General features: G+C 56.1%; 5 protein-coding genes across 5 annotated transcripts; 4 read left to right on the top strand and 1 right to left on the bottom strand.

The window, feature by feature from the left end:
• Positions 1 to 926: 926 nt before the first annotated feature.
• On the bottom strand, positions 927 to 13,420 carry MFIFM68171_03689 (uncharacterized protein; the record flags this gene model as incomplete). The annotated part of the gene is made up of 3 exons (XM_071059110.1): positions 927 to 12,623; positions 12,689 to 13,165; positions 13,238 to 13,420. The coding sequence occupies 3 exons, from the start codon at positions 13,418 to 13,420 to the stop codon at positions 927 to 929; spliced, it is 12,357 nt and encodes a 4,118-aa protein (XP_070915211.1).
• Positions 13,421 to 13,933: 513 nt separating this feature from the next.
• MFIFM68171_03688 (uncharacterized protein) lies at positions 13,934 to 15,247 on the top strand (the record flags this gene model as incomplete). Its single annotated transcript, XM_071059109.1, has 1 exon — positions 13,934 to 15,247. One exon carries the CDS (start codon positions 13,934 to 13,936, stop codon positions 15,245 to 15,247), a length of 1,314 nt encoding a protein of 437 aa, XP_070915210.1.
• A 608-nt stretch (positions 15,248 to 15,855) lies between these two features.
• On the top strand, positions 15,856 to 17,706 carry MFIFM68171_03687 (uncharacterized protein; the record flags this gene model as incomplete). Its single annotated transcript, XM_071059108.1, has 3 exons — positions 15,856 to 15,948; positions 16,004 to 16,171; positions 16,225 to 17,706. 3 exons carry the CDS (start codon positions 15,856 to 15,858, stop codon positions 17,704 to 17,706), a joined length of 1,743 nt encoding a protein of 580 aa, XP_070915209.1.
• A 1,227-nt stretch (positions 17,707 to 18,933) lies between these two features.
• On the top strand, positions 18,934 to 19,466 carry MFIFM68171_03686 (uncharacterized protein; the record flags this gene model as incomplete). The annotated part of the gene is made up of 2 exons (XM_071059107.1): positions 18,934 to 19,089; positions 19,194 to 19,466. 2 exons carry the CDS (start codon positions 18,934 to 18,936, stop codon positions 19,464 to 19,466), a joined length of 429 nt encoding a protein of 142 aa, XP_070915208.1.
• A 1,184-nt stretch (positions 19,467 to 20,650) lies between these two features.
• MFIFM68171_03685 (uncharacterized protein) lies at positions 20,651 to 23,777 on the top strand (the record flags this gene model as incomplete). Its single annotated transcript, XM_071059106.1, has 6 exons — positions 20,651 to 20,764; positions 20,828 to 20,969; positions 21,034 to 21,709; positions 21,788 to 22,046; positions 22,544 to 22,805; positions 22,882 to 23,777. The coding sequence occupies 6 exons, from the start codon at positions 20,651 to 20,653 to the stop codon at positions 23,775 to 23,777; spliced, it is 2,349 nt and encodes a 782-aa protein (XP_070915207.1).
• Between the last annotated feature and the right edge of the window lie 91 nt (positions 23,778 to 23,868).

Raw genomic sequence — 23,868 nt, 5'->3', positions numbered from 1 at the left:
GAAATACTCCAAAAAATAAAATTCATTTTATTGAGTACTACTACTAGGTATTGAATTAGCGTGGGAACCGTCAGTAAGTGGTCGGAACTAAGCAGGTATTTAGTTTTGTGGTTTTGGTGTTCATGCTGTTGTGGTGGAAGATGCTGTAGATATAAAGGTGCTTCTGAGGGCGTTCTTTGTCGTAAATGACTGGCTTGAATCGTGGGCTGTTGAGTAAGTGAAATGCTGAGGCCTGGGACTGTGCGGTTGAATTGTTCAAGTCTTTCTTTTTCTTATCTTCTCCTCTAGCCTTGCTAGAGAGACCCCTTGATAGTAGTGTACTTCGGTAAAGTGTGTGGCAAATGGTAGCAAATGGCAACCATTGTCTAGCTAAATATGAACCCCTCTCGGCCTATGTCGCCTTTTTAGACCCCTGTTTCGGACAGGGGCTTCCTATCTGACATGCATCTTTTTCCATTCATTGTCTGACAGCCTCTATCTCGGCTTGACCGAATATGTCATCAATTTCGGAGTCAGACAACACCTCTAGATGCAGTCCTAGAGACAACGGGAACGCCAAACGACAGCGCCACGACCGCTACGGCATCAGAAATGATGGCAAATGGGGGCTAGACGCTTACTAGTACATTCGTGCTGTGACTCGTAAAATTGATACGGTCAAATACGCCGATGTAATGATTATTGTACCTACTACGAATTCAGTTCAAGTTGTAACTCAATTTGGTTGGCCCCTCTTCTTCCTTTCGGGGGCATTATCTGCAAAAATAACACAGGGAATAACATAATTATGACTAAGGCAACATGCATCGCACATATATCTTGATCGTCAGCAGCCCACCTTTCCCATATATCCAAATAAACCAGGCCCTCTCCGTTGTCTCCTGGCCTTATCCATCACTTCTGTCCATCACCCCTCGTCACGCCCCTCAACTCTTGCTAATAACAGGCAACACCAGCTTCTTCCCTCCTCTCCACCACTCCTCCAGGTAGGTCCCAACAAGCGGATCAAGCCCTTTCACCCTCGCATCCCGCAACCATCTGTCCATATCCCACTCCTCCACCGTTCTGCCGATCTGTTCACTCAAAAACCTCGCAAACTCGCCCGGCACGATCTTTTTCCCGCCACAGTAATGCGCAAACACCACCTCACCACCCCGTTCCTTAGTTCCCGATGGCACCGCCACCGACTCCCCCGCGGCACGCACAATCTCCCCGGCCACCTCCTCCACGGAAGCGAGGTCTAGGAGCCCCTCGACCCGGCCCTCCGCGTGCCCCATCCTCGGCACAGCCGCCATCTGCCTGCCCAGCGCCAAGAGCGCGCCCACGATATCCGTGGCCGGCGCGCCGTCCAGGGCGAGGGACACGGGGCGGTGGATGTGGACGCGCAGGGGGCGCGACGCGGCCAGGTGCTCGAGCAGGGCTTCCGACACCCACTTGGACGCGACGTAGCCCTCCGTGTCCGCGGCGTGGGGGTTGCGGGGCGGAGAGCCGAGGAGCGAGATGGGTGGGAGGGGCGGCGCCGAGGCGCCGGCGCCGAGCAGGGAGAAGCGCGCGACCGAGGCGGTCGAGACGAAGTGCAGGGGCACGGCGGCCCCGGGTGCGCCGCCCGCGAGCGCCATCTCGGCGAGGGTCTTGGTAGAGAGCACGTTGGGCGCCCTGAGCGAGGCGTACGTCTTGAGGAAGCTCACGTCGGCGCCGTTGTGGATGATGAGGTTGCATTCTCTCGCGAGGCGGGTGAAGGTTTCCTCTGAGAGGCCAAGGTAGCGGTCGCTGAGGTCGCCGGGATGTTCGACAATTTTGGGTGATGAGAGCTTGACGTGGCGAGGGCGGCCGGACGGGTCCGGGCGGATGGCGACGCAGTGGACGGTGCGGACGCGAGGGTTGGCGATGAGATGGGAGAGGAGATGTGTGCCGAGGAAGCCAGTGGCACCCGTGAGGAGGACCGTTAAGCCATCTGGTTGTAGGGGAACTGGATTATCGTGGAATGGTAACGAAGGGACGACTACTCCATTGGTGAGAGATTTCACCTCGCTGGCCCAATCCATATCTGAGGTTTCAGAGTGTGACAACGGCCCGGGTTTTAACAATGCCGCCATGCCGGCAAGAGTGCTGGACTGGAATAATTCTGGTAGTGAGATATGCGCTCCAAAACCGGCCTTCAACACTGCCTGAAGATGGAGTAGAAGCAGCGAGTTGCCCCCAACGCGGAAAAAGTCCGAATTCCGGCCGAAGGTAGGCGGACGAATTGTAGCAGGGAGGACTTGTTCCCAACTGAGCTTGACTTGTTGCTCAAGGTCTGTCAACCGATCTTGCCCTTCTTCGGCCCCGCTGCTTGCTCCGATCCAGCCATCCGGGATGGGGAGAGTATCGATCCGCTGCCGATCCCGTTTACCGTTCGCTGTCCTTGGTAGCTCCTCGACAGGCACCATTAACGAGGGGCGCATGTATATTGGCAACGGCAAACGCGTGGCCACTTCCTCTAGCCATGTTGACATCGAAGCTCGCCCGTCTGCTGGCGATCCAGGGGTGACGACCACAAAAGCAACCAGCAGACCGCCCTCCCGCAATGACACTGCTGCGTCGCTGATTGCATCGGAACCGGCAGTTCGCACGATAACAGCCGCCACCTCGTCGAGTTCAACTCTCACGCCGCGGATCTGGACCTGGCTGTCTCCCTGAACGCGGCCAAGGGAGTGTAGCACGCCGCTAGGCATGATGCGCCCGAGGTCTCCAGACCGGTAAAACCGCCTGTCTCTGAGGTGGTACCTTCCGGAAAACTCAGGATCCGTCAGGAATCGCTCTTTTTCCTCATCCGGACGGTTGATGTATCCACGTGCAACGCCCACGCCACCAATGCAGATTTCTCCCGGATGTCCTATGGGGACCGTTTCTAGGTCCTCATCGACAATGACAACAGAGTAATTAGCCATGACCCGGCCCACGTGCGGGTCCTCCATCGAATCGGCAACGGCATGATAATCGATAAACCCACGGCTGCATGAGATGGTGCCCTCGGCTGGACCGTACGCGTTGACGAGCTTCAACTGAGGCAGACCCAACAGAGCAAACCCAGACGCGTGGCTTGCCGTCAACTTCTCACCACCACTAACAGCTAAGCGCCATGTAGAACATTTTTTGAGTGTCTCTCGACCGAAAGTAAGCAGCGCCATATACTCAGACGGCACGCCGACGGTGTAGGTGACGCTCTCGGCCACCATGATTGCTGCTATAGCGGCCGAGTCCCCGCGAGCTTCCTCGGGAACTACGACAACGGTCCCCGCGTGAGCGAGGCCGCCGAATATCTGCTCCATCGAACAGTCAAAGCCCGGAGATGACTGTTGAAGTACGACTTCTCGGCCGATTTTCAACATGCTTCGGACGGCATAGACTTGGTTGACAAGGTTACGGTGCGTCATGAGGACGCCTTTGGGCCGTCCCGTGGAGCCGCTGGTGTAGATAGCGCAGGCAGGGTCGTCTGGTGTGGCCAAAATGTCAACTTCAGGCTCCTCCAGTGGCTGCTGTAGTCCTTCGGCAGGCTTTGTTAGGTGGTAGAGATCGAGGACGGCGAAGTCTGCATGTTTTCTCAGGCTGAGAACCACGCCAAAGTCCTGATCGCCCTTGTAAATCAGCACCTGCGGCTGGCTATCCGCAACGATGAGTCCCAAGCGCTCGGCCGGATTGCGTCGGTCCAGCGGGACATAGATGGCTCCTAGCCGCATGACGGCCAGCATGGCACATAGGGCGTGTGCTGAGGCAGCAACGTAGACGGCGACACGGCTCCCGACACACACCCCGCTTTGTTGCAAGGAATGGCTGATGACCTTGACGAGACGTGTCATTGCCGCGTAGGTAAACGTTACGCCCGACCCATCCTTGATGGCAACGTCGTTAGCGTACCGGCGTGCTACTCGGTCGAGGCGGTAAACAAGGGTCTGTGGCAGTACAGGATGCAGACGCATGTCAGGCCCGCGCCCGAGGTCGATCGCTGCTTGCCGCTGGGCGTTCTCCGCCAAGCAGAGGCTGTGAATTGTCGTTGAAATCCGGGTCTCAGTGGCATCGACAGCACTCTTGACCAAGCAAACAAACGACTTAGCCAACATGTCCGCATCGAAAGCCGAATACAAGTAGCTCTGCACTCCCAGGGATATCCAGACGCCACCTCCATGTCCAATCTCAGTAATGTCCAGATGGAGATCGAATGGGTTACGAGCTACGACCATATCGGTCCACTCAACCTCGCATTCGTCCCATACTGAACGCGTCGACTCATGGCCGATGCGGTAGTTCATGGCCGCCTGGAACAACGGATGATGGGCCTCCCTAGGAACGCGGAGATGGTCGAGTACGGCATCGAACGGCGTGGTGGAGTGTGCTAGCGCGGAAAATACAATCTCGCGAGTTTGCGAGACCAGCTCGTCAAAGCTAGAGTCCCTGTCCAGCCGGAATCGCAACGCAAGCATGTTCAAAAAGTAGCCGATCGTGTCTGTATTGTCTCGGGGACGGTTCGCATCAACAATTCCGATGCAGAGGTCGGAAATGTCCAGCCACCTCGACAAAAAGGCCGCCAACGCCGCGAGATAGAAGTGGAACGGCGTCGCACGCAGCTTGGTGCACTTATTCTTAACGCGCTGGGCAAAGGCTGCATCCAGTTTGATCCCGAAGCTGTGAGATCCATAGGCGTCAAGCGGCTGCTTGCGATACTTGGTCTTGGCGAAGGGAAACAGGGGTAAGGGGGCGGGTCCGTCATGATGGATCTCCCGCCAAAACTCGACGTCTCCTTGGAGCGTCGCGGGGTCAGAACAAACTTCAAGATGCTCCCCAACTAGGTCGATGGCTTGAAGCGGTGGTGCTGCCAGCTCCTGTGCGCCCGAGTATGCAGCTTGCAGCTGGCGAAGAAAGACCACAAGGCTAAATCCGTCCATGACGAGGTGGTGGTAGGCGATTATGATGAAATGCTTGGTGGGAGTTTGGGAAAACGCAGTAACCTTGACCACCTCACCGTCTTCGAGGTTGAATTCGTACTTTTGCAGCCGGTCAAGTTCGGCTTTCAACTCGGCATCTCCATTGAGCCCACTCGGGCGGTGTTCAAACACGGAGCCCGTGTCTGATTTGACTCTCTGACGGCCTTTACCTGAAGAGTGGTCAAAGAAGTAACAGCTTCGGAGTGATTCGTGCATCCACACGACCTTCTTGATAGCAGCCGCCAGCCTGGTGGTATCGAGGGTGCCATGGATCTTGCCAGCAAGTGCACAGTTATACGTCGATTTGTCCACCAAGTATCTGTGCAAAAAGAACAACCGGTTCTGGCCGTGAGAGAGTTCACCCTCGCGGATATAGCTCTGCATCTCCCCATTGGCCGTAGTATGGTCGCTGAATTCCTTATTTTCATGCACTGACCCCCTTTCTCTAGACAGAGGCTCGAGATCCGCGACGGCCAAGCCGTCAGCGACCTCTTCTTGAACACCCGTGCCGGCGAGTGGTCCAGAAGATCCGGCAACGAGCTGCGGAACTGATGGTCCAGAAGAGCCGGAATCAGTCACAGCCGAAGAGACAGGTGTCGAAATTGGTGAGAGTTCGCTGTTAACATCCCCTGCTTCGGAATTATTGCTCGCACCGCCCTTCAGCTGTGTATCTGGCAACTGTGCAAGAAGCTCGGCGCTTAGATCTCTCACGGATGGGCTCGCCAAGATCCCCAGCGCAGCCATGTTGACGTTTAATTCCTCAGCAATCCATGACCGCACCTGAATCGCCACCAACGAGTCCATGCCGAGCGACAGAAGCGAGGAGTGTGCGTCCAGCGAGCCAGCGGGCATTTGCAGAGCCTTTTCTATTTTCTCCACCAGGCCTAACTCCAAGATGCGCAGGGCAGCATTGGTATCATTCCCAGCGCTGGCAAGCTGACTTAGAATACTAGGCTTTTCGTTGTCAGACGATTTCAGGTTCGAGCTATCAGAGGCAATAGCGTCACTTCTTCGGATCATATAATGTGACATCCTCGGTTGGTTGAACCAACTTGGCCTGCGTGCCTGTTCCGGACTTGAGACGTCCCAGAGGCCAATGCCGGTCATGATTTCGGCCTCTTTCTCAAGATTCCTCGAGCCGGCATATATCGCTTCGGCAAACATGGTGTGGAGGTCTGATTCGAACAGCGGTTTCGAGTTGTGCTTGCGAGTGAGCTCGGCAACCTCGTGGGAATTGGACCCGCGGGTAAGATAGCCGACGTCTGCGAGCGCGCCAATATCAATGACGGAGGCCGGAGCGCCGCGGCGCCGTCGCTGTTGTGCCAAACCACACATGAAGAGGTTGGCTGCGCCATAGTTGGCCAGACCGGGAACGCCTAGCACGCTGGATGCGGAAGAGAGGAAGATGAAAAAGTCAAGGTCGTCCTGATGGCCAAAGACGGTTTCCAAGTTGAGAGATCCTTGAATTTTGGGGCGAAGCACAGCCTCGAAGTCCTCAACCGACATGTTTTCAAAAGCTCTGTCGCGTAGAATCATGGCGCCGTTGGCGACGCCTCCGACGGGAGGCATGGCGGGCCCATGCTCCGAAGTTGTCAGGCTGCGGCGGGCAGCGGCGACACTCTCTAAGTCGGCTAGGTCTGTAGATAGAATGCGGAGTGTCGCTCCTTTGCGAGCTAGTCGTCTTGCAGCTTCGGGTTCGATAGACGGATTGCGGCTTGCCAACGCAAAATACCGTGCCCCGTGATCGGCCATCCAGTTGCAGAGTGAGAGCCCTACGGACCCCGTTAAGCCTGCTAAGAAGTACGTCTTATTGGCAGAGAGCAGAAAATGAGCATCGAGGGGCCGAGCCATAGCCGGGATGGCCTGCTTAAGACAGGTCCAATCTACAACGTCTGCGACGTCGGGGGTGCTACTGCTGGTGGCAGAAGCGATTGACATCACCGGTATCACCCGGGAGCCCGATTTCTCATTGGCCTTGACTGCTGTACTTTGTCTCCTCGTCTCATCGAGGTAAGAGCAGATTGCACGGCACAAGTGTGTTTGGTTGTAGGCTAACTCCACTGTCCATTGCGCAGGATCCTTGTCGGAGCGAGTGATAAGGCGCGGCATTTCGAATACGTTGGTCATATTGCCAACTGACGCACGAATCAGACAATCCAACGCTGGGTTCTTACACTTGCCGCTGCTCACGTTTGCGAAGACGCTGACCTCTTGGGGAGCTATCAATTCGAGCCTTCGAGCTGTGGTCTGAGGGTGTATGAATGTGTAGTTCTCTGATAATGCGGTAGGATCCTCGGAGCTGCTGAAGAAGACTCTCGCCCCATTGCGCTCTGCTACCTGGGTCAACGTCTCGGCGAGAATCGCGTCGGCTTGGTGAACCCAGATGCATCCATGCGCGTCGTAGACGAGACTATCGGCAACAATCAGTGTCAGGAGGCGCTTAAAGGTCTCTGGGTTTATCTCATCGCCTGTATCCGTCCTCCAGATGACTTCATGAGGAACCTCAATACAGGAGACGTTGACGGGAGAGAGAGCGACGACTTGCTGACCCGATTCTTGCTCTGCGCCGATACACAGATACAAAGCTTCAGCTGCCTCTTTTGTATTGAATCCGCAGACGGAAGAAAACCGGACGGATATCCTACGGCGTTCCTGCCGTGCCGATAGTAACTCGGGAGACCGGTGAAGTTCGAATGAGCCTTCCCGGGTTGGGACAAGACGCAGTGGACTTGTTTCAGACATCCAAACGTCGTCAACCATAGTCCTCGCTCTCGAATTCAATCGGTCGTTGCGTTCCTTGTCGGGTATGAGCCTCGGTAACAACTCATTCCAGTGGCAATCCATTGCGATCTCGGTCTCCCTGCTCCATAGGACTTCGTCAAATTCGGGTCGACCGAGACACACCATTCGCAAAAAGGCATTTGCGGTCCATTGTGCGCATAATGAATTCATATCCTGGTCTTCGCAGTCGACGAACTGCATCGGTCGGCCGGGCAGCTCTAACATGACGCAGCGCGCAATACCAAGGACCATACTGGCGTGAGGTTCGGCACCACTGAGCCGCCCCTTTGTGAGCCAGAGGACGTGTGTGGATTTGCAGAGGATGTTTTGTAATGCAGACAGTTTTTGTTGCGTGACGTCTCGCAAAACTGGCTCCATCAGCTCTGCCAGACATATGACGGCCGTGTCGCGCGGAAACTGGCCATGGAGGTGTTCAAGTTGGTCCAACACGGTTACGCTCTCCGCGAAGGGGGAGATGAGAGTGGCAACATCCTTGGCGGTATTACTAGCGGCCAGTTGCGTACTGCCGATGATAATGGCGCTATGGAGCTTGGGGGTGGTGATACCAGGGGTAGTTGTGTGGAGCGGCTCGCGAAGAAGAGCAATGCGGTCATCGACGGCCTGACTCACCATGACAGAATAGGTGTAATAGCGAAGATCGTCGTCCACATCGCGGGCAACCACATCGACTCCAGAAAATCCGCTTTGCAGTAGGAGCTCATGCCAGTGTGCCTCGTCGACGAGGGGAGAAATCTCGCGCCCTTCGTCTGCGCCGAGCCACCAGCCAGACAACGTGCCGAAGATGAACTCGGTGGATATCGCGCCCGCCGTGTTCTCCAATAGCAGCAGATATCCTCCTGGGCGGAGCAGCCGTCTACAGTTGCGCAGTGTTTCAACCATCTTTGGCGTTGCGTGCAGCACATTGGATGCCACCACCAATCCATATGCGCCAACCTCAAATCCCTGCTCGTCGATAGGATCGCGTGAAATATCAAGAGTCCGAAACACCATTCGTGCAGCATGGTACCCGAGCCTTTCGCGCGTATTCTCGAAAAATCCTGAGGAGATATCGGTAAAGGTGTAGGATGCGAACTTGTCCGCAAGACGGGGCAGGATGGCAAGGGTTGCACTCCCCGTGCCGCCGCCGACCTCGAGAACATGCAAGTCAGGGTAACGGTGAATGATCTGTGCGGCGGCAGCAGCAGCACGCCTGTTTGCTCGCTCGAGGCCAAGTCCTTTCTGATAATAAGTTGTAAGCATGTCGTCCTGCATCAGGATCTGCAGAGCCGGGACCCGGCCCCGGAGGACGTTTGGCAACGCTTCACCCAGAGCCATGACCACCGTCAAGTCGATAAGATCCGGGACATGTTGGCTCCATTTTCGCAAATCCTCTCGGCAATCGCTCGCCCACTCCTTCTGCACTCTGGGGTGTTGCCCGCCTTCGATCCTAGCTAGGGTATGGTTGATGGCCCAGTTCCAGTAACTGGTCAAGTGTGCCTGAGAATCGCTGCCGGTTGGGATATCCTCGGGGGTGAAGTTGTCTCGTAGTTTACGGAGATAAAAGTACACCGCCCGCGCCACCAAATCTGTCTCGTCCACATGCTTAGCAAGGTCAAAATTGTCCGAGTTGCCATCCGTGGCCAGGTCAATTCCAGATAAGATATCCTTCTTCCACACAGTGTGAGAGAAGATAATCCTGTCATCCCTCTCGGTGAAGCCGCCAAAGGGGGAGCAGGTTAAACCCTCAATCTGAACCTCCGGGTGTCCATCTGCTCCGCTAAAGATCTCAACGTCGCAGCAGACTTCAGTCGGCGATTTCTTGCGGACATGGCAGTCCGCGATCAAGTCCAGACTGTCATAGCCTTCTGTCTTCTGCGCCCGTATGTCCCCTCTCGCAGAAGCCTGGAAAAGCCGGCCGACATCAACACGCACGCGTTCAATCGCGGATGGAAGGTATGTGGCTGCAAGCATCCCCTCTTGGTGGGCAGATAGGGCTGCGAGCAGGGAGTGTGAAGCCGCATCCAACATTGCCGGATGTAGGTGAAGGCCGTTTACCCTCGGCCGGTTGAAGCGGACAGTTGAGAAACCGTTGGCCCTCTCAATACGGGCTACGAGGAAATCACCGGAATATTCCAAGCCAGTTGAAGCGAGAGCGGAATAAAAGTCGGAGATATCGACTGGACTCATGGGGGTACGGTCGTATGAGACTCGTGGCGGCAAAGGGGTGGTTGGCGGGGTCGATGCTGAGGATGGGGACCTCAATACCAGCCTTGCCCGGCAGCTAAAGTTGAGATGGGCAGGGTCAACTTGCGCCGCATCTGCCTTGCTGTCTACTGGGGCACTGCAAATATTGAATTCAATCATGATCTGCTGCTCGCTGCGCTTCAAAATGGTCAATGCAGAAAACACGTCGGTCCCAGGTGACTCGTCTCCTTGGAGAGCGAGACCGCGATGGATCACAAGCTGCTCGAGCTCGACCATGAGTGGGGAGCTGTTTCTCCCGAGCGTAAGGCATGCCTCGACTGCCATGCTGACGTATCCTTGAGCTGGGAAGAGGACCTGGCCCTGGAACCTGTGCCCCTTCAGCCATTCCATCTCGCTCAACTTCATGATATTGCGCCAACGGAGCTCGGCTGGGTTGGTGCTGAGGATATTAGTCCCGAGGAGGTGGTGAGGACGGATGTTGCGGGTGCGGAATTGATTGGATGCACGGGATTCTCTCCACAGTGGTCGTTCATGGTCCCAGGGATAGGTTGGCAAGTCCTTAGACAGACGAGGTCTGCGGCACTCGTCCATTTCTGCAAAGAAGGCGGATCTGAAGCCTTCAAAGTCGACAACCGGTCTTGATCCTCCGTAAAACTGCGTCCAGACGAAGCCCAAGGCCGCACACACGGCTTCCATATCGTCTGTGCCTCTCCGCAAGACGCCAGAGTAGGCGACGTCAAGTCCCATGGCTCGTATTACGTCCGTAGCAGGTCGCTGCAACGCAGGATGCGGGCCAACTTCCAGCGCAACCACAGTCTCAGACGATAATCCCGACGTGTTATCTGCCAAGGCAGCTCCCAATGCTTGAGAGAACAATACCGGATTCGTCATGTTATCGACCCAATAGCTGCAACTAAGCGAGCCGGGATCGATCGCTAGCCCGGGCTTTACGCTGGAATACCAGACACACGAGCCATAATCCTTCGTGCTGGGATCCGAGGCTGTGATGGCGCATCTCTCTAAACACGCGATGTATCCGGGCGTGCACTCCAGCATATGATGCGAGTGGTATGCCGTGTCGACCTTGAGCACCCTCGCAAAGACACCATCTTGATCGACTAGGATACGAAGCGCCTCTTCAATCGTATCGATGTCGCCAGACAGGGTCACGCTGGACGGTGAATTGCTCGCAGCAACAGCGAGTCTGCCTACGAATCGTGGCCGGGCGCAGAAGAGCTCGGCGTCCCGCAATGCCATGTCGGCCGCTAGCATCCGCCCCTTTCCAGAAGCACGGAGGGCGCTCAGGCCGCGATAGTAAGCGATACGGATGGCGTCGGAGGCAGTCAAGTAGCCCGCCGCATACGCCGCGGCAATTTCACCCGAGGAGTGGCCGACGACTTTGGTCAGTCTGATGCCGGCGGCCGAGAGTAAATCAACAAGGGCAATCTGGACCGCGGTACAGAGCGGCTGGGAAATAGCTGCCTCGTGAATGCGTGACAGTTCGGACGGCCTTCGGAGCTCTGCTTGCAGAGACCACAACGGCGCATCGGGGAGCGTAGCAAGCGCCTGTTCGAGCGACTCAATGGTTTGACGAAAGCGCCACGACTTGTCAAGCAGCTTGGCCGACATGCGAGGCCACTGCGCGCCTTGGCCAGTAAAGATGCCAAGGATGGGGGGATACCGCGCCTGGGGCGGGAGAGGCTGACTCCGGGAGGGCTGAAGACCAGAGCTACTGTCGGGTCGGTTCGCAGCAAGCCAGTCGTCCAGTTGCTGCTTTAGCTTTTCTTTCGTGGCGCAAGCCGCGAAACTGGCCTTGAATGGGAACTCCGACCGCCGCATCTGGAGTGTCCAGACAATGTCAGCGAGTTTCACCTCGGTCTGCAGCACTCGAGAAAGCGACGCGGCGGCCGAGACTAGCGAAGTAGCCGAGTTGGCCGAGACAGTAACAGGGCCGCACGGGTCCAGGTGGGTACTTCCTCTGTTGTTCTGTATCTGATAACCTTCGATGATGAGGTGACAATTGGTGCCGCCAAAGCCGAAGCTGTTGACGCTGACGCGCCGGGGGACATTCTCGGGCAGGACCGGCCATTTCTGTGGCGAGAGTGGGATGTGAAGAGATTCACAATATGGTTGGACGGCAGGGTTGATAGACTGAAAATGCATATTCGGTGGGATGATGCCGTGTTGGACAGCCAGCACGGCTTTGAGCAGGCCAGCTAGTCCCGCCGTCCCTTCCGTGTGTCCTATGATAGTTTTGATCGAGCCTACGGGGAGGGAGTCACAGTTTGTATTGTCCCCGTCTTTTGCCCCCCTCTCAGATGGGAAAAAGACGGATTGCACGGCTTGTGCTTCGACCGGGTCGCCGGCTGGGGTACCCGTTCCATGGGCCTCGAAATACTGGCAACGACCCTCTGGGGAAAGAGGGTCAAGGCCACACCGGAGGTATGTTGACCGAATGAGGTCGGCCTGCGCAACCGCGCTGGGCATGGTGATACCGGTGCTACGACCATCTTGATTGACGCCAGTCTCTCGGATAAGACAGTCGATAGAGTCGCCATCTTTTAATGCTTGGGAGAGTGGCTTGAGAACCACAGCGGCAATGCCCTCTCCCCTTGCGTAGCCGTCAGCGCTGGCATCCCACATGGCGCACCGGCCTCGTGAGGACAACATGCCCAGCTGGGGAACTCAAGCGTTAACATCCAACTTCGCTACCTTGGCACGGAGCGACTGATCACACGCACCTTTGATTCGAATATGAACTGTTCGGGGCCAAGCAGGAGATTGACGCCTGCGGCGACAGCAATAGTCGACTGGCCACTTCTGAGGGCCTGTACGGAGAGGTGTACAGCGACCAGACTGGACGAGCAGGCCGTGTCGACGGTCATAGACGGGCCTTTCCAATCAAAGAAGTATGAGATGCGATTGGACATGATGCTTCGCGCTGTGCCCGTAGCTGTGTACTGGGGTGCGCTGTCGACATCCCGCAGCACCACATCGTAAAAATCACCGTTGAGTTGGCCGACGTAGACGGCAGTTGACGAGCCGCGAAGTTGCTGAATGGTGTAGCCTGCCGATTCGAGCCCTTCATACACAACCTCGAGCAGAATGCGCTGCTGGGGATCCATGGACTCGGCTTCTTCTGCTCGGATGCCGAAGAAAGCATTGTCAAAAAGACGAATATCCTCTTCCAGCAGGTACGCCTTGTCGGCGTTGGTGCTCTTCAGGTTTCAAAGGTTAGCAACGTATTCTTGCGATCATCTAACAGATATAACTTCTTTGGGCATACTAACCCCATGGTGACGTCCATCTTCGTTATAGAAGCCGTTTGGATCGAACCGAGATGCTGGTATCCGAGTGAGAACGTCGCGAGGGTTGCTCAAAAGTTCCCAGAGTTTCGATGGTGAGCTTGCTCCCCCAGGAAAGCGACACCCGGCACCGATGATGGCGATAGGCTCAGAAAGCAGTTCTGCCATCTTCTGATGTTTACAAATTGGCTGTCCCAGCTTGACAGACGCTCGATGCAATTTGCTGTAGAGGTGTGGGTAGGTACGTTACTTACTAACGCAGGAGGCGTCAGCCTAATCCCCTGCTGGCTGTAACTCTACAATTAGGGGGTAGATATAAACGGAATCACCTATAATTATCCGTATTCAATCCCACGAGTCGGCATGTGCGTTTTTACGAAAAGAGAAGGTGTGATAAGCATTATTGAAGCCTAGGACGTACGGTAGGCCGGCACGGGAACCGATAAACCGGCCACTCAAGCACTTGGACTGGGGTACTAGGAGAGCAATGGACCTAGATAGCGTCGTAGCCAAGGCGCTTGATGGAGGGGAGCTGACGAGAAAATCGGACATATGAGCCCGCCGCGCCCAACGTCCAGCCTGGCTGTGACGGCGATTATCGTTGACGCTTCCTCGACTGCCATCTTCATCAACGCCTGGTCGGGAATACTATATAGCGACGCTGGAAGCGAATAAGACAGAATGAAGAGCCTGGTGCCCCGATTCTCCGAGTTCTTCCGGTTCGAGCTACTGCGGGTGCTTGGTACGGCGCCGGTCCAAGGCTGTGATGTGGGCGAGTGGGTGGAGGCGACGGACGAGATCAAACAGGATGACCCCGAGAGCTGGTACGAAGCTTGGACGGAGGCTGCTGAGAAAGTTGAGGTGGCGGCAGATGAGGCTCTCCGGGTGGGCGACCGACAGGGGGCACTATGGGCGTTCTTGCGCGCATCCAACTACCGGCGGGCTAGTGAATTCATGCTCCACGTCCAGCCCGACGACCCGCGCCTCCTCTCAGCGTTGCTTAAGGCGTCAGACAATTTCCAACACGCTTGCCCCCTGCTAGACAGCGCCGTCAAGATACTGCAAATCCCGTACGAGAACACGATGCTACCGGGGTACTTGTTCCTTCCGGCGAATGGCAGCGCCGGTCCTTCGGTCAACCGCATGAAGACGCCGCTGTTGGTAGTCACGGGGGGTTATGATTCGACCCAAGAGGAGCTCTTCTTCGGCATGGCGAGCGGGGCACGGGTCCGCGGATACGCATGCCTCGTCTTTGAAGGCCCGGGACAGGGGGTTGTGGTACGCCGCAAGCACGGTCGGGCTTATCTGAGGCCGGACTGGGAAGTTGTGATTGGGGCTGTTCTCGACCACGTTATTGGGCTGAGCGGCGAGACGCCGGAGCTGGGGTTGGATGTGTCCCGCATCGCCCTGGTTGGCGCGTCGATGGGTGGCTACTTTGCCCTGAGGGGCGCAACGGATGCGCGTGTCTCAGCAGTCATCTCGATCGATGGCTTCTACAACCTGGGCGACTTGATGACGTCGCGCATGCCTCGCGTGCTGTGGCCCGACCGCCTGGGGGATGGCCTGTTCAACTGGCTCCTGGCAGCGATACAGCGCTGGGACTTTCAGACGCGGTTCGAGTTCCAGCACGCCATGCTCGCCACGGGTGCCGACACCCCGGCCGAGGTGTATCGGCAGCTAGCTCGCTACCGCTTGTGCGACGACGGCGGCACGAGCATCCTGGACCGTGTGAAGTGCCCTGCGCTCATCACGGGGGCACAGGACACGCTGTACTGGTCGCTGGAAGAAAGCACGTACCGCATCTTCGGTGCACTCTCCCAGTTGGACGAGGCCAAGGGTAAGCAACTTTGGATTCCCGTGGGTTGGGGACAAGGATCACTGCAGGCGAAGGTTGGCGCGCTCTCCCACCTCCACTGCAAAATGTTTTCATGGCTCAACCACGTCTTCAACATCGATGGAGCGGGAGTGGCCCCGAGTGGCGTGCAGGAGAAGTAGGAACGCGGCGCGGGGTGGCGTTGAAGTGGTTGGTGTCCGGGTCGAGCGAGCCCAGGGGAAGGGATGAAATTGCCCAGGTAAACGGTCGGGCAAGCGATCGGGCGGGGAAGTCAAGCAGGGCCGGCCATGGCGGGTGAGTCGGGTACATCGAGGTACTGCACTGTACTGTACTGCACTGTACTCTAGGTACCTACTCTACTCGACACAAGCTGCATGCGCTGTAACCAGCCTAAACTTAATAACCCTCTCGCTGCCGATGCACCGTAATCAGGCAACCCAGGCGTCTGGTCAGTTTCTGCCCTGTCTGCATTCAACACCAGTCGAGAGGTATCAGCTTTACAGTTGTACACGGCAGCGCCTGAGCCAATAATGCGACAACGGCGGTATTATCCTTACCTGTCCCAACCTGTTGGCCTGTTGGAAGCCTACGAGGAGATGTTTTGCCCTCCGCGCTCTGTTGCTTCACGGCCTCTCCCAGCCCATGCCAGACATCAATTCGTTGGATAGTGTCCCGACTACTATCGCGCCCTAATTTTTCCTTGCCTTGAGCAGCTCCGGAGGGACACGCTTCTAGCACAGCATAGCAGCAGCCTTCGTCTTCAGCCACGATGAAACCGATGGCAGACTCGACAGTCCTGGAACAGCCGAACGTGGAAGATGATTCTGGCCAACAGGCAACCAGATATGGCTGGCGTTTCTGGGTAAGTCGCCCGATCGTTTGAGCGCTTCGTGCCTGGGTTGACCAAGCTCGCGCAGGCCATTCTTGTGGCGCTTTCCTTCACATCGGTTCTGGCAGGCCTCGAGATTGGGTGCATCGCGACAGCCATGCCGACCATGGTGAAGGAGTTGGGCTCTGGTGGCGGCAGCGAGACCATCTATGTTTGGGTCGCCAATGCTTACTTCCTCACCATGACTGCATTCCAGGTACGAAGGCAACCCCGGAATCCGTATGCATGGCACATCTGACTCTTTCCCAGCCCTTGTACGGACAGGCATCAAACATCTTCGGCCGGCGCACAATGACGCTGCTGTCGGTGATCCTTTTTGCCATCGGCTCCGCCGTTTCGGGCGCTGCTACGAGCATGGCGATGCTGGTCGCCGGAAGGGCTATCATGGGCACTGGCGGCGGCGGCATCTTGGTCATGATCGAGATCATCATTTGCGATCTATGCCCCCTGCGTGATCGACCCAAATATCTTGGCATGGTCATGAGTGTCTTTGGCGTGGCCATGTGTGTCGGCCCGCTCATTGGGGGTGGTCTCGCCGAACACGCGAGCTGGCGGTGGATTTTCTACCTGAATCTCCCCGTGTCTGCCGTATCGCTGGTGCCGCTGCTCCTGTTCCTCCGCGTCCGGTACAAGAGAGACTCGGTCAGCAGGATGTTGATGCGTGTTGACTGGGGCGGAAACGCTCTCTTTGCAGCGTCAGTTACGGCAGTCCTCCTCGCCCTTACCTGGGCAGGCACTGAGCAGCCATGGTCCTCTTGGAGGACTCTTGTGCCGTTGCTTCTCGGCGTGCTTGGCTTAGCCGCCTTCCTGGGCATCGAATCGACCGACCTGATTGCTCGACCGACCATGCCCCTTCGCCTCTTTGCTCACCGCACTTCGCTCGGCGCATTTGGCCTCACTTTCATTGCGTCCATCGTCACGTACTGGATGGCGTACTGGCTGCCTGTTTACTTCCAAGCCGTTAAGGAATCAACGCCCACACAGTCCGGAATTGACACTCTCCCGGTCTCGATGATCATGATTCCGTTTTCCATCCTGGCCGGCGGGGGCGTCACAGCAATTGGCCGTTTCCGACCATTTCAGTTCGCGGGCATCTCACTCCTTACCATTTCTATGGGACTATTCTCGATGCTCGACATTGAATCGCCTAAAGGCTATTGGGTTGGTTTTCAAGTGGTGGCTGCGGCAGGAGCCGGCATGCTCCTCACTTGCACATTGCCCGCCGTTCAAGCACCGCTACCGGAGACTGACACGGCCATTGCCACGGCCACCTGGGGTTTCCTCCGCAGTTTTGGCGGTGTATGGGGCGTCGCCATCCCTACTTCCATCTTCAACTCACATGTCAACAGCCTCCTAGAGGCAGGCCGTGTTGGTGACGGAGCAGTGGCCGACGCCTTGCGGGATGGCGGCGCCTATGCCCTGGCGTCTATGGGCTTCATTCAACTCCTCCCCGAAGACCTCAAGCACCAAGTCAAGACGGTCTACGTCGATAGCCTACGTTTGGTCTGGCAGGTTGCCATTGGATTTGGCCTCCTAGGGTTCTTGGTCGCGCTGATAATTAAGGAGGTCAAGATGCGGGAGGACCTCCAGACTGATTTTGGGTTGATCGAAGCCGGTGATAACAGCGCAACCAATAATTCGGCGGTTACCAGTTCCGGTGAACAAGGCTCTGAAGCCCGCCGGGAGGGTGGGGATGTGGAAAAGAAAGGAAGAGGATCGCTACAGGGCTAGGCCAGGTATATCATCTCCGAACTGCCCTAAACTCTAGATGTACCAAACTTGCACGCTAGCTTGCACGAGATGCAGTATGCAGAATGGCAGACAACTGGGTTCCGTGGAGTTGCAGCTTTCTCCCTCCCACAATCTCCGCCAGCTGTAGTGTGTTTGGTAATACTATTTACTAGGTACCTGTACCAGTATAGGCCGTGAGTCCACTCAACGGGGCCGTGGCTGCGTACACTGTACCTCGAATTGTCGTGGTGCTGGTAGTACAAGTAGCGTCACGGTGCTTCTGAATTCTCGGTGAGGTATCCAATCCCCGGTCGACGTGGATCATCAGGCCACTAGTGCCCCGGCTGAGCCGGACCAACGTCCAAAGGACAATACTACTATATTACGCCGAACAGAGTGGATGTAGCGGGACGGAATGCGGGGAAGATATATAGACTATGCCTGCGCCCTAGATAGGTACCGAGAAGAGAGTTCATCGTCTAGGACACATGAAATATCCGGCCGTTGCCAAGTCCATGCGAAGTCGTAGCGAGGCTGGGACAGTTTGCGGATTTTTTAAGGGAGATCGCAAGGCGAGCGCAGCCAAGCATAAAACTGACCAATACTAGTCCAATACCAAGCAAGCACCTCCTAAAATGCAGAATCCTACCCATCTTTATTACCTAGGTAGGTAGGTGAGAAGCAAATGCAGGCTGCGTCAAGTGTCGACACCACCATCCCTTGCTTCCCGGCCCCTCCGGACTGTGATCCTTTAGCGCCAGGTATCCGTCTAATGCTCCTATCCATTTGGAGCCTTGATTGGAACATGTGAGAAAAAGCGCCAAGGTTCCCAATTCCTGAAGGCGAGCCGCGAGCCGTCAGCATTGTCCCGCTGGGGCACAGCTCGACCGCTAAGCGCAGATGCCAAAGTACCTATTACTAGTACTAGATACCCCTGGTAAACTGTGGGTACACACTTTATCGTTGGATGTCGTCCTCGATTCTGGCTGTTGGTCGTTATCAAGTCGGAGGGTTTCTTCCCCGATTGGTTAAGCCCGCATGATCCCAATGCAAGCACAGACTGGACCACCGTGGATAAATCAGGACAGCTGCGGCAATCTGAAGTTTTCGCGTGTGGGGGGGAGGGGGGCTGTAAGTGTGAGAACAAGAGCACTTATTAAACTAGGTAGTCAAACACGAAATCGCGGCGAGATCATAGCCACCAAACTTCGAATTCCCAAGCTCATCATGGACGGTCAAACGCCCCAGCTTCTTAAGTTCGACGTTTGCATCTACAGGAAGGATGGCATCCCGTACGAGGATTTTGTTAAGTGGGCCACCGTGGAATATCCTCCCAAGGCTGTCCCGGTCATGAAAAGGCACGGCATTGTGCGGTGGACGCAGGTAAGGATCATCCGCGTCGATTCTTTCAACGACCTTCAGTACTGTAGTACTCGGGTGGTAAACGACAGCCATATTATTCCTCACTAACCTAATGTAATCGCCAGACAATAACCCCACCGCATCTCCGTGAGCCTTACCGGCACGTACTCAAGAACGATCTGGGACGTCCGGAGTGGACCGTTCCCGACTACGACCTAGTTCTGTCCTACTGGCTGCGCAGCCCAGATGACATGCGCTCACTGACCCAAGATCCTGAATGGATCGAGCTTGAGAAGGATGCCCAGTCACGGGCCAACTTTTCTATTGGCCATTTTGTCGTCGGCCATGAGATCGTCCACCTTACGGGAAGCGATAATCCTGGAGGAGCATCGGCTTAAGGAGCGCGCTCTGGTTCCAAGCTATGTTCTCGCCGGCTATGCTCAGATTTGGTGGTATGACCGAAAAGGAGAGTTTCTATTACTACTCTAAGGTGCCAACGTCTATGTAATCCTACTCGGACTATTCAGCTTCGTTTCTCCTACTAGTCAACATCGTGAGCGGTAACCACCAAATAGAGTGTAGAACACCAACCTGAAACGTCCTCGTCATAGTGATAATGGCTCATGGGCCCTGGCCTGAAATTGCGAGCGCCACACCCGCTCTCAGCTCGAACCCAAATAGCAGCACCTCCTTTGGTGTGAACGTATACCCGGAAACTACCTATTTAGGCGCAATTTGCGACCAGTATTCTGGATCCGAGTATCAAGGAGGTGTAAGCCATTTAATTGTTCTAGGCCCCGAGAGATGACTCGGCGGATCTTACCTTTGGTTCTGCGGGCTTAGATGCGCTGGTACCCCAGGATGCAGGCGCATCGACTCGCAGCCTTCAGCCTTTCCCATGCCGGCACCACTTTGATAGCGGGCGCACCAATCATTGGACAATCCCCTCACATCCCACACTCTTCAGCGGATACCAGGCCTGCAGAAACCGGTCGAGAATTGGAAATGTAGTCGCACCGCTGAACCACGTACGTCAAGGTCACTGGCTCCCCACCACTAATCAGCAGTAATCTGTCCACGGTAGTAGTACTTCGTAGTACTTCGCGAGCAAAGCCATACTAGTAACAGCCTGTCTTCCTCCCTCTCCTCCTCCCCCCCTCCTTCCCGGCCCCTTTCTCCTCCCCGACACATGTCTGTTTCGGCAGGGCTGTGGCGAATCTGCCGTGCATCAAGCATAACTAGTAGTTCTAGATGGATTAACCTCCCCTAATTCCCCACACACACCCGGTTTCTCTGAAGGTGGCGCAGCCAAAATGCCATGGGGAACGAGGTAAAGAGCCCGCCCAGCGCAGTGCCACCGATCCAGAGCAGTCGGGTTTGTATAATGTATAGTACGGGAAACGTGGTTGAGCCGTTGCTATCGAAATTAACTCTTTGTATCCGCGGACATTGATCCCGAGGAAGAGACCCGGGGGCCTTGTCCTTGACAGTGTTGAGGCGTCGGAGCCAATTCGTCAGTCCATCTTCAAGCAGCGCTCATTCAAACGCTTAATCCGCTACATCCACATCCGCAAGCATCGCCATGCAGCTTCGTCTGGCACTTGCTACTTCTCTCCTCTTGGTTGTTGAGGGAGTCACTGCCCAAGATGGAGGAGGCCAAAACCAGAACCCTCTGGCCATCTATCCTCCCTGCGCTGTGGGTTTCCCTCTCACTGGTGAGCTGGAGGGGGATGAACTAACAACTCCCAATGTCACGCAGCAAAACTGTATCATGGGCGCCTTTACCAACACGACCTTCTGCCCAAACCCGTTGAACCAGACATGCACATGCGAGAATGCAGGGTTCAACGAGTTCATCTCGGGATGCGTCCTGCAAAGCTGTTCCATAAGAGAAGCTCTCAGTAAGTTGCTCAGCACTTTGGCCAAACACAGCCGATCAAGGTGCTGACCCAAGCACCCCCAAAGCCACGCACAACATCTCGAGCTCCTCATGCGGACACCCGGTGCACGACCGATCCGAAACGATGATGCGCGAGACGATCGCAATGATGACCACGACTATCGTTGTGGTAGGGACGCGGATCGTCTTCAAGCTGTTTGCAAAAGGCCAGAATATGTGGTGGGATGACTATGCAATCGCCTTCCTCCTGTTCTTTGGCGGCATCCCGTCCATGAGCATCACGATCGCCGTGCTCGCGCCGTCCGGCCTCGGTCGCGACATATGGGCTATCCCGTTCGAGAACATTGACAGGATATTCCGGTTCGCCTTTATCTCGGGCGTCTTATACCTACCCCAGGTGGCCGCTCTGAAGCTTACCTTTCTCTTCTTCTACTTACGCATCTTTCCCAGCCGGCGGACGCGCCAGCTCATATGGGGCACCATTGTCTTTACCTGCCTCTTCGGGCTTGTATATCTCTTCGTCGGCATCTTCCAGTGTTGGCCAATCGAGTACTGGTGGGTTTGGGATGGTTCGCCGGGCGGGAAGTGCATGAGCAAGGATGGCGTGCAGTGGAGCAGTGCCATCATCAGCATCGTGCTCGACGTGTGGATGATGGCCATACCGCTCTGGAATGTGCGGAAGCTCAAGCTTCACTGGAAGAAGAAGATTGGGGTGACAGCCATGTTTCTGGTGGGAGCATTGTCAGTCTCCGTTCTTACATCGCCCCCTCTGCCCTACTACTTAGTACCTCTGAGTTAACTGCTAACCCGATGCTTCAGTGTCACTATCGTTTGCTGCATCCGGCTTGCCTATCTCCACGACATCACGAAGTCAATGAACCCTACGCAAGTACTATTTGACATCATTCGGTGGTCAACCATCGAGGGCTTCACGAGCTCCGTCTGTGCCTGCATGCCAGCGCTGCGGCAGATGCTGGTCCGCGTCTTCCCCAAGACTCTGGGCAGCGGGACCAACAATTCCGCGTCTTCGGCCTACATACACTACAACAAGGGTGATAGCGCTCTCCGCTCTGCCCCGGTAATGAGGTCAGAAGTCCATGTGGATCAATCCGTGGCCGGTGGCCAACCCGGTTACTATTGGTCTGTGAACTCCAATACTGCGGTCCGCGGCAGTGACGACGAAAATCTCATTATACAATACCCCCCGGAGATTGCCATGAGAGATATACGGCAATAGGAATCCATTAGCGATTTGATCTGTAATGATGTGTAGTCGTATCTTCTTCAACTGTATGGAATAGCTGTACTAATAAATCATGCTTTATGGTTCGGTTACGACAACGCTTGCACCGACCGTTCAATGAAATTTTTAGTGGTTTTGACGCATATGGATTTCTCGTGAGAGCAGAGGGGCTTTCTCACTCCATGAGTAGTGCGCTTTTGACACCTCTCTCCTCTCCCAGGGCGCGCTGCCAGTCGCATGCACCCGCAATGGCTTCTCCACCTTCACAGGTGGTCGACGACACATTCCGCTTCTTTCCATCCTTTCCGGTCGAAATTCGGCGGGCGATTTAGGAGTTTTGCCTACCGCATCGCGTGGTGGAATTGGACCCCGCGGAGGTAAACGACGCCAATCCACCCCAGGTCTGTGAGCTCCGCACCACTTCCTACACCAACACGCGCCCACCCGTCATCTCGCGCATCTGCCAAGAGGCTCGCGAGGTCGCCCTGCGACATGGCGGGGAGTGGGGAGTTGCAGTCAAGGGCCTCAAGGGCAGCGACGCGGACTCTGAAGAAGATGAGGAAGAGGAGCCCTTCTACTCCTACTACGCGTCGGGTGCGTACCCGTGGATCCAGCCGGGACGCGACATCCTTCACCTACATTGGACGCCCGCCACCCACTTCAATGACAGATCTGTACTGGGACCCCAACAAGCCCGACAGGGCCATCGAGCTGCTGCATCACCTCCGGGTTCGGATGCCGGCCCCCGCCGTTTCCATCTCGGCCGATCTGGTCTTGCCTTTTCGTCGAAACTGGGTTGACGGAAAGACCTGGGACCACAAGGACACCGAGGCCATTGAGGTGCTTTCCCACGGCGACGAGTACATGATTGTCCTCGACATGGTCGTGGTCCATGTCCGCCTGGATGTGGCTACGAGTTCGGGACTGTTCGGTGTTGGCGGTGACGAGCGCATCAAGCTCGTGGATCCCGAAGATTGGGCCAATATGAACAAGTACAGAACACTCTGGCGTCTTCACGGCTCCGACCAGGACGCCGAAGCTGCCCGGTTCTTCGACAGCATGGCCCCCGAAATCATGGCCCCCGACACGTTTGAGCTCAGCACCCGCGTTGCGAAGTGGCGAGAAGACCTCGTCAAGGTGTGGATTTGGCACCGCTGGAAGAGCGAAAGGCTCCAGGACCACGAGGGACTGCTGGAGGCCAATCGCGTGTGGCTTGGGGAGGATAGATGGGGCGACACACCAGAACAAAACGGCCCTCCGACTCTCAGCTCTCCAAGACGCCGACCGTGGGAAATCGACATTGAGGTCAGAGAGCCCAACGACGACAACCCCTGGGTGCAAGCCACAAAACAGAAAATGCCCAGTTTCACCCGAGGATCATGTTTCGGCTGTGCGGGAGAGAGTGTTACCGCCCCGAAGACGAGCGTCCGCGGCTGCGGTGGAGGTCTGCGTGGCCTGCGGGAAGGGGAAGGGGAAGGGGCTCAAGGAGAAGGTTTGGTAGTGGCTCTAGGACACCCCCCTGGTTACCAGGCTGGCCGCCTCGAACCCCTGGTGCGTAAGAACTGACGCTTTTTTTTTTTTTGTTGTTGTTGTTGTTGTTGTTGTTGTTGTTGTTGTTGTTGGCAAAAGAGCAATCACAGAAGCGAGGGTATTGCCG

The sequence above is a fragment of the Madurella fahalii genome, assembly GCF_045866475.1.
Source record: "Madurella fahalii IFM 68171 DNA, scaffold_2, whole genome shotgun sequence".
Lineage (NCBI taxonomy): Eukaryota > Fungi > Ascomycota > Sordariomycetes > Sordariales > Madurella > Madurella fahalii.
Note: the sequence above shows the minus strand (reverse complement) of the source record. Positions and strands in the feature narration are given on the sequence as shown.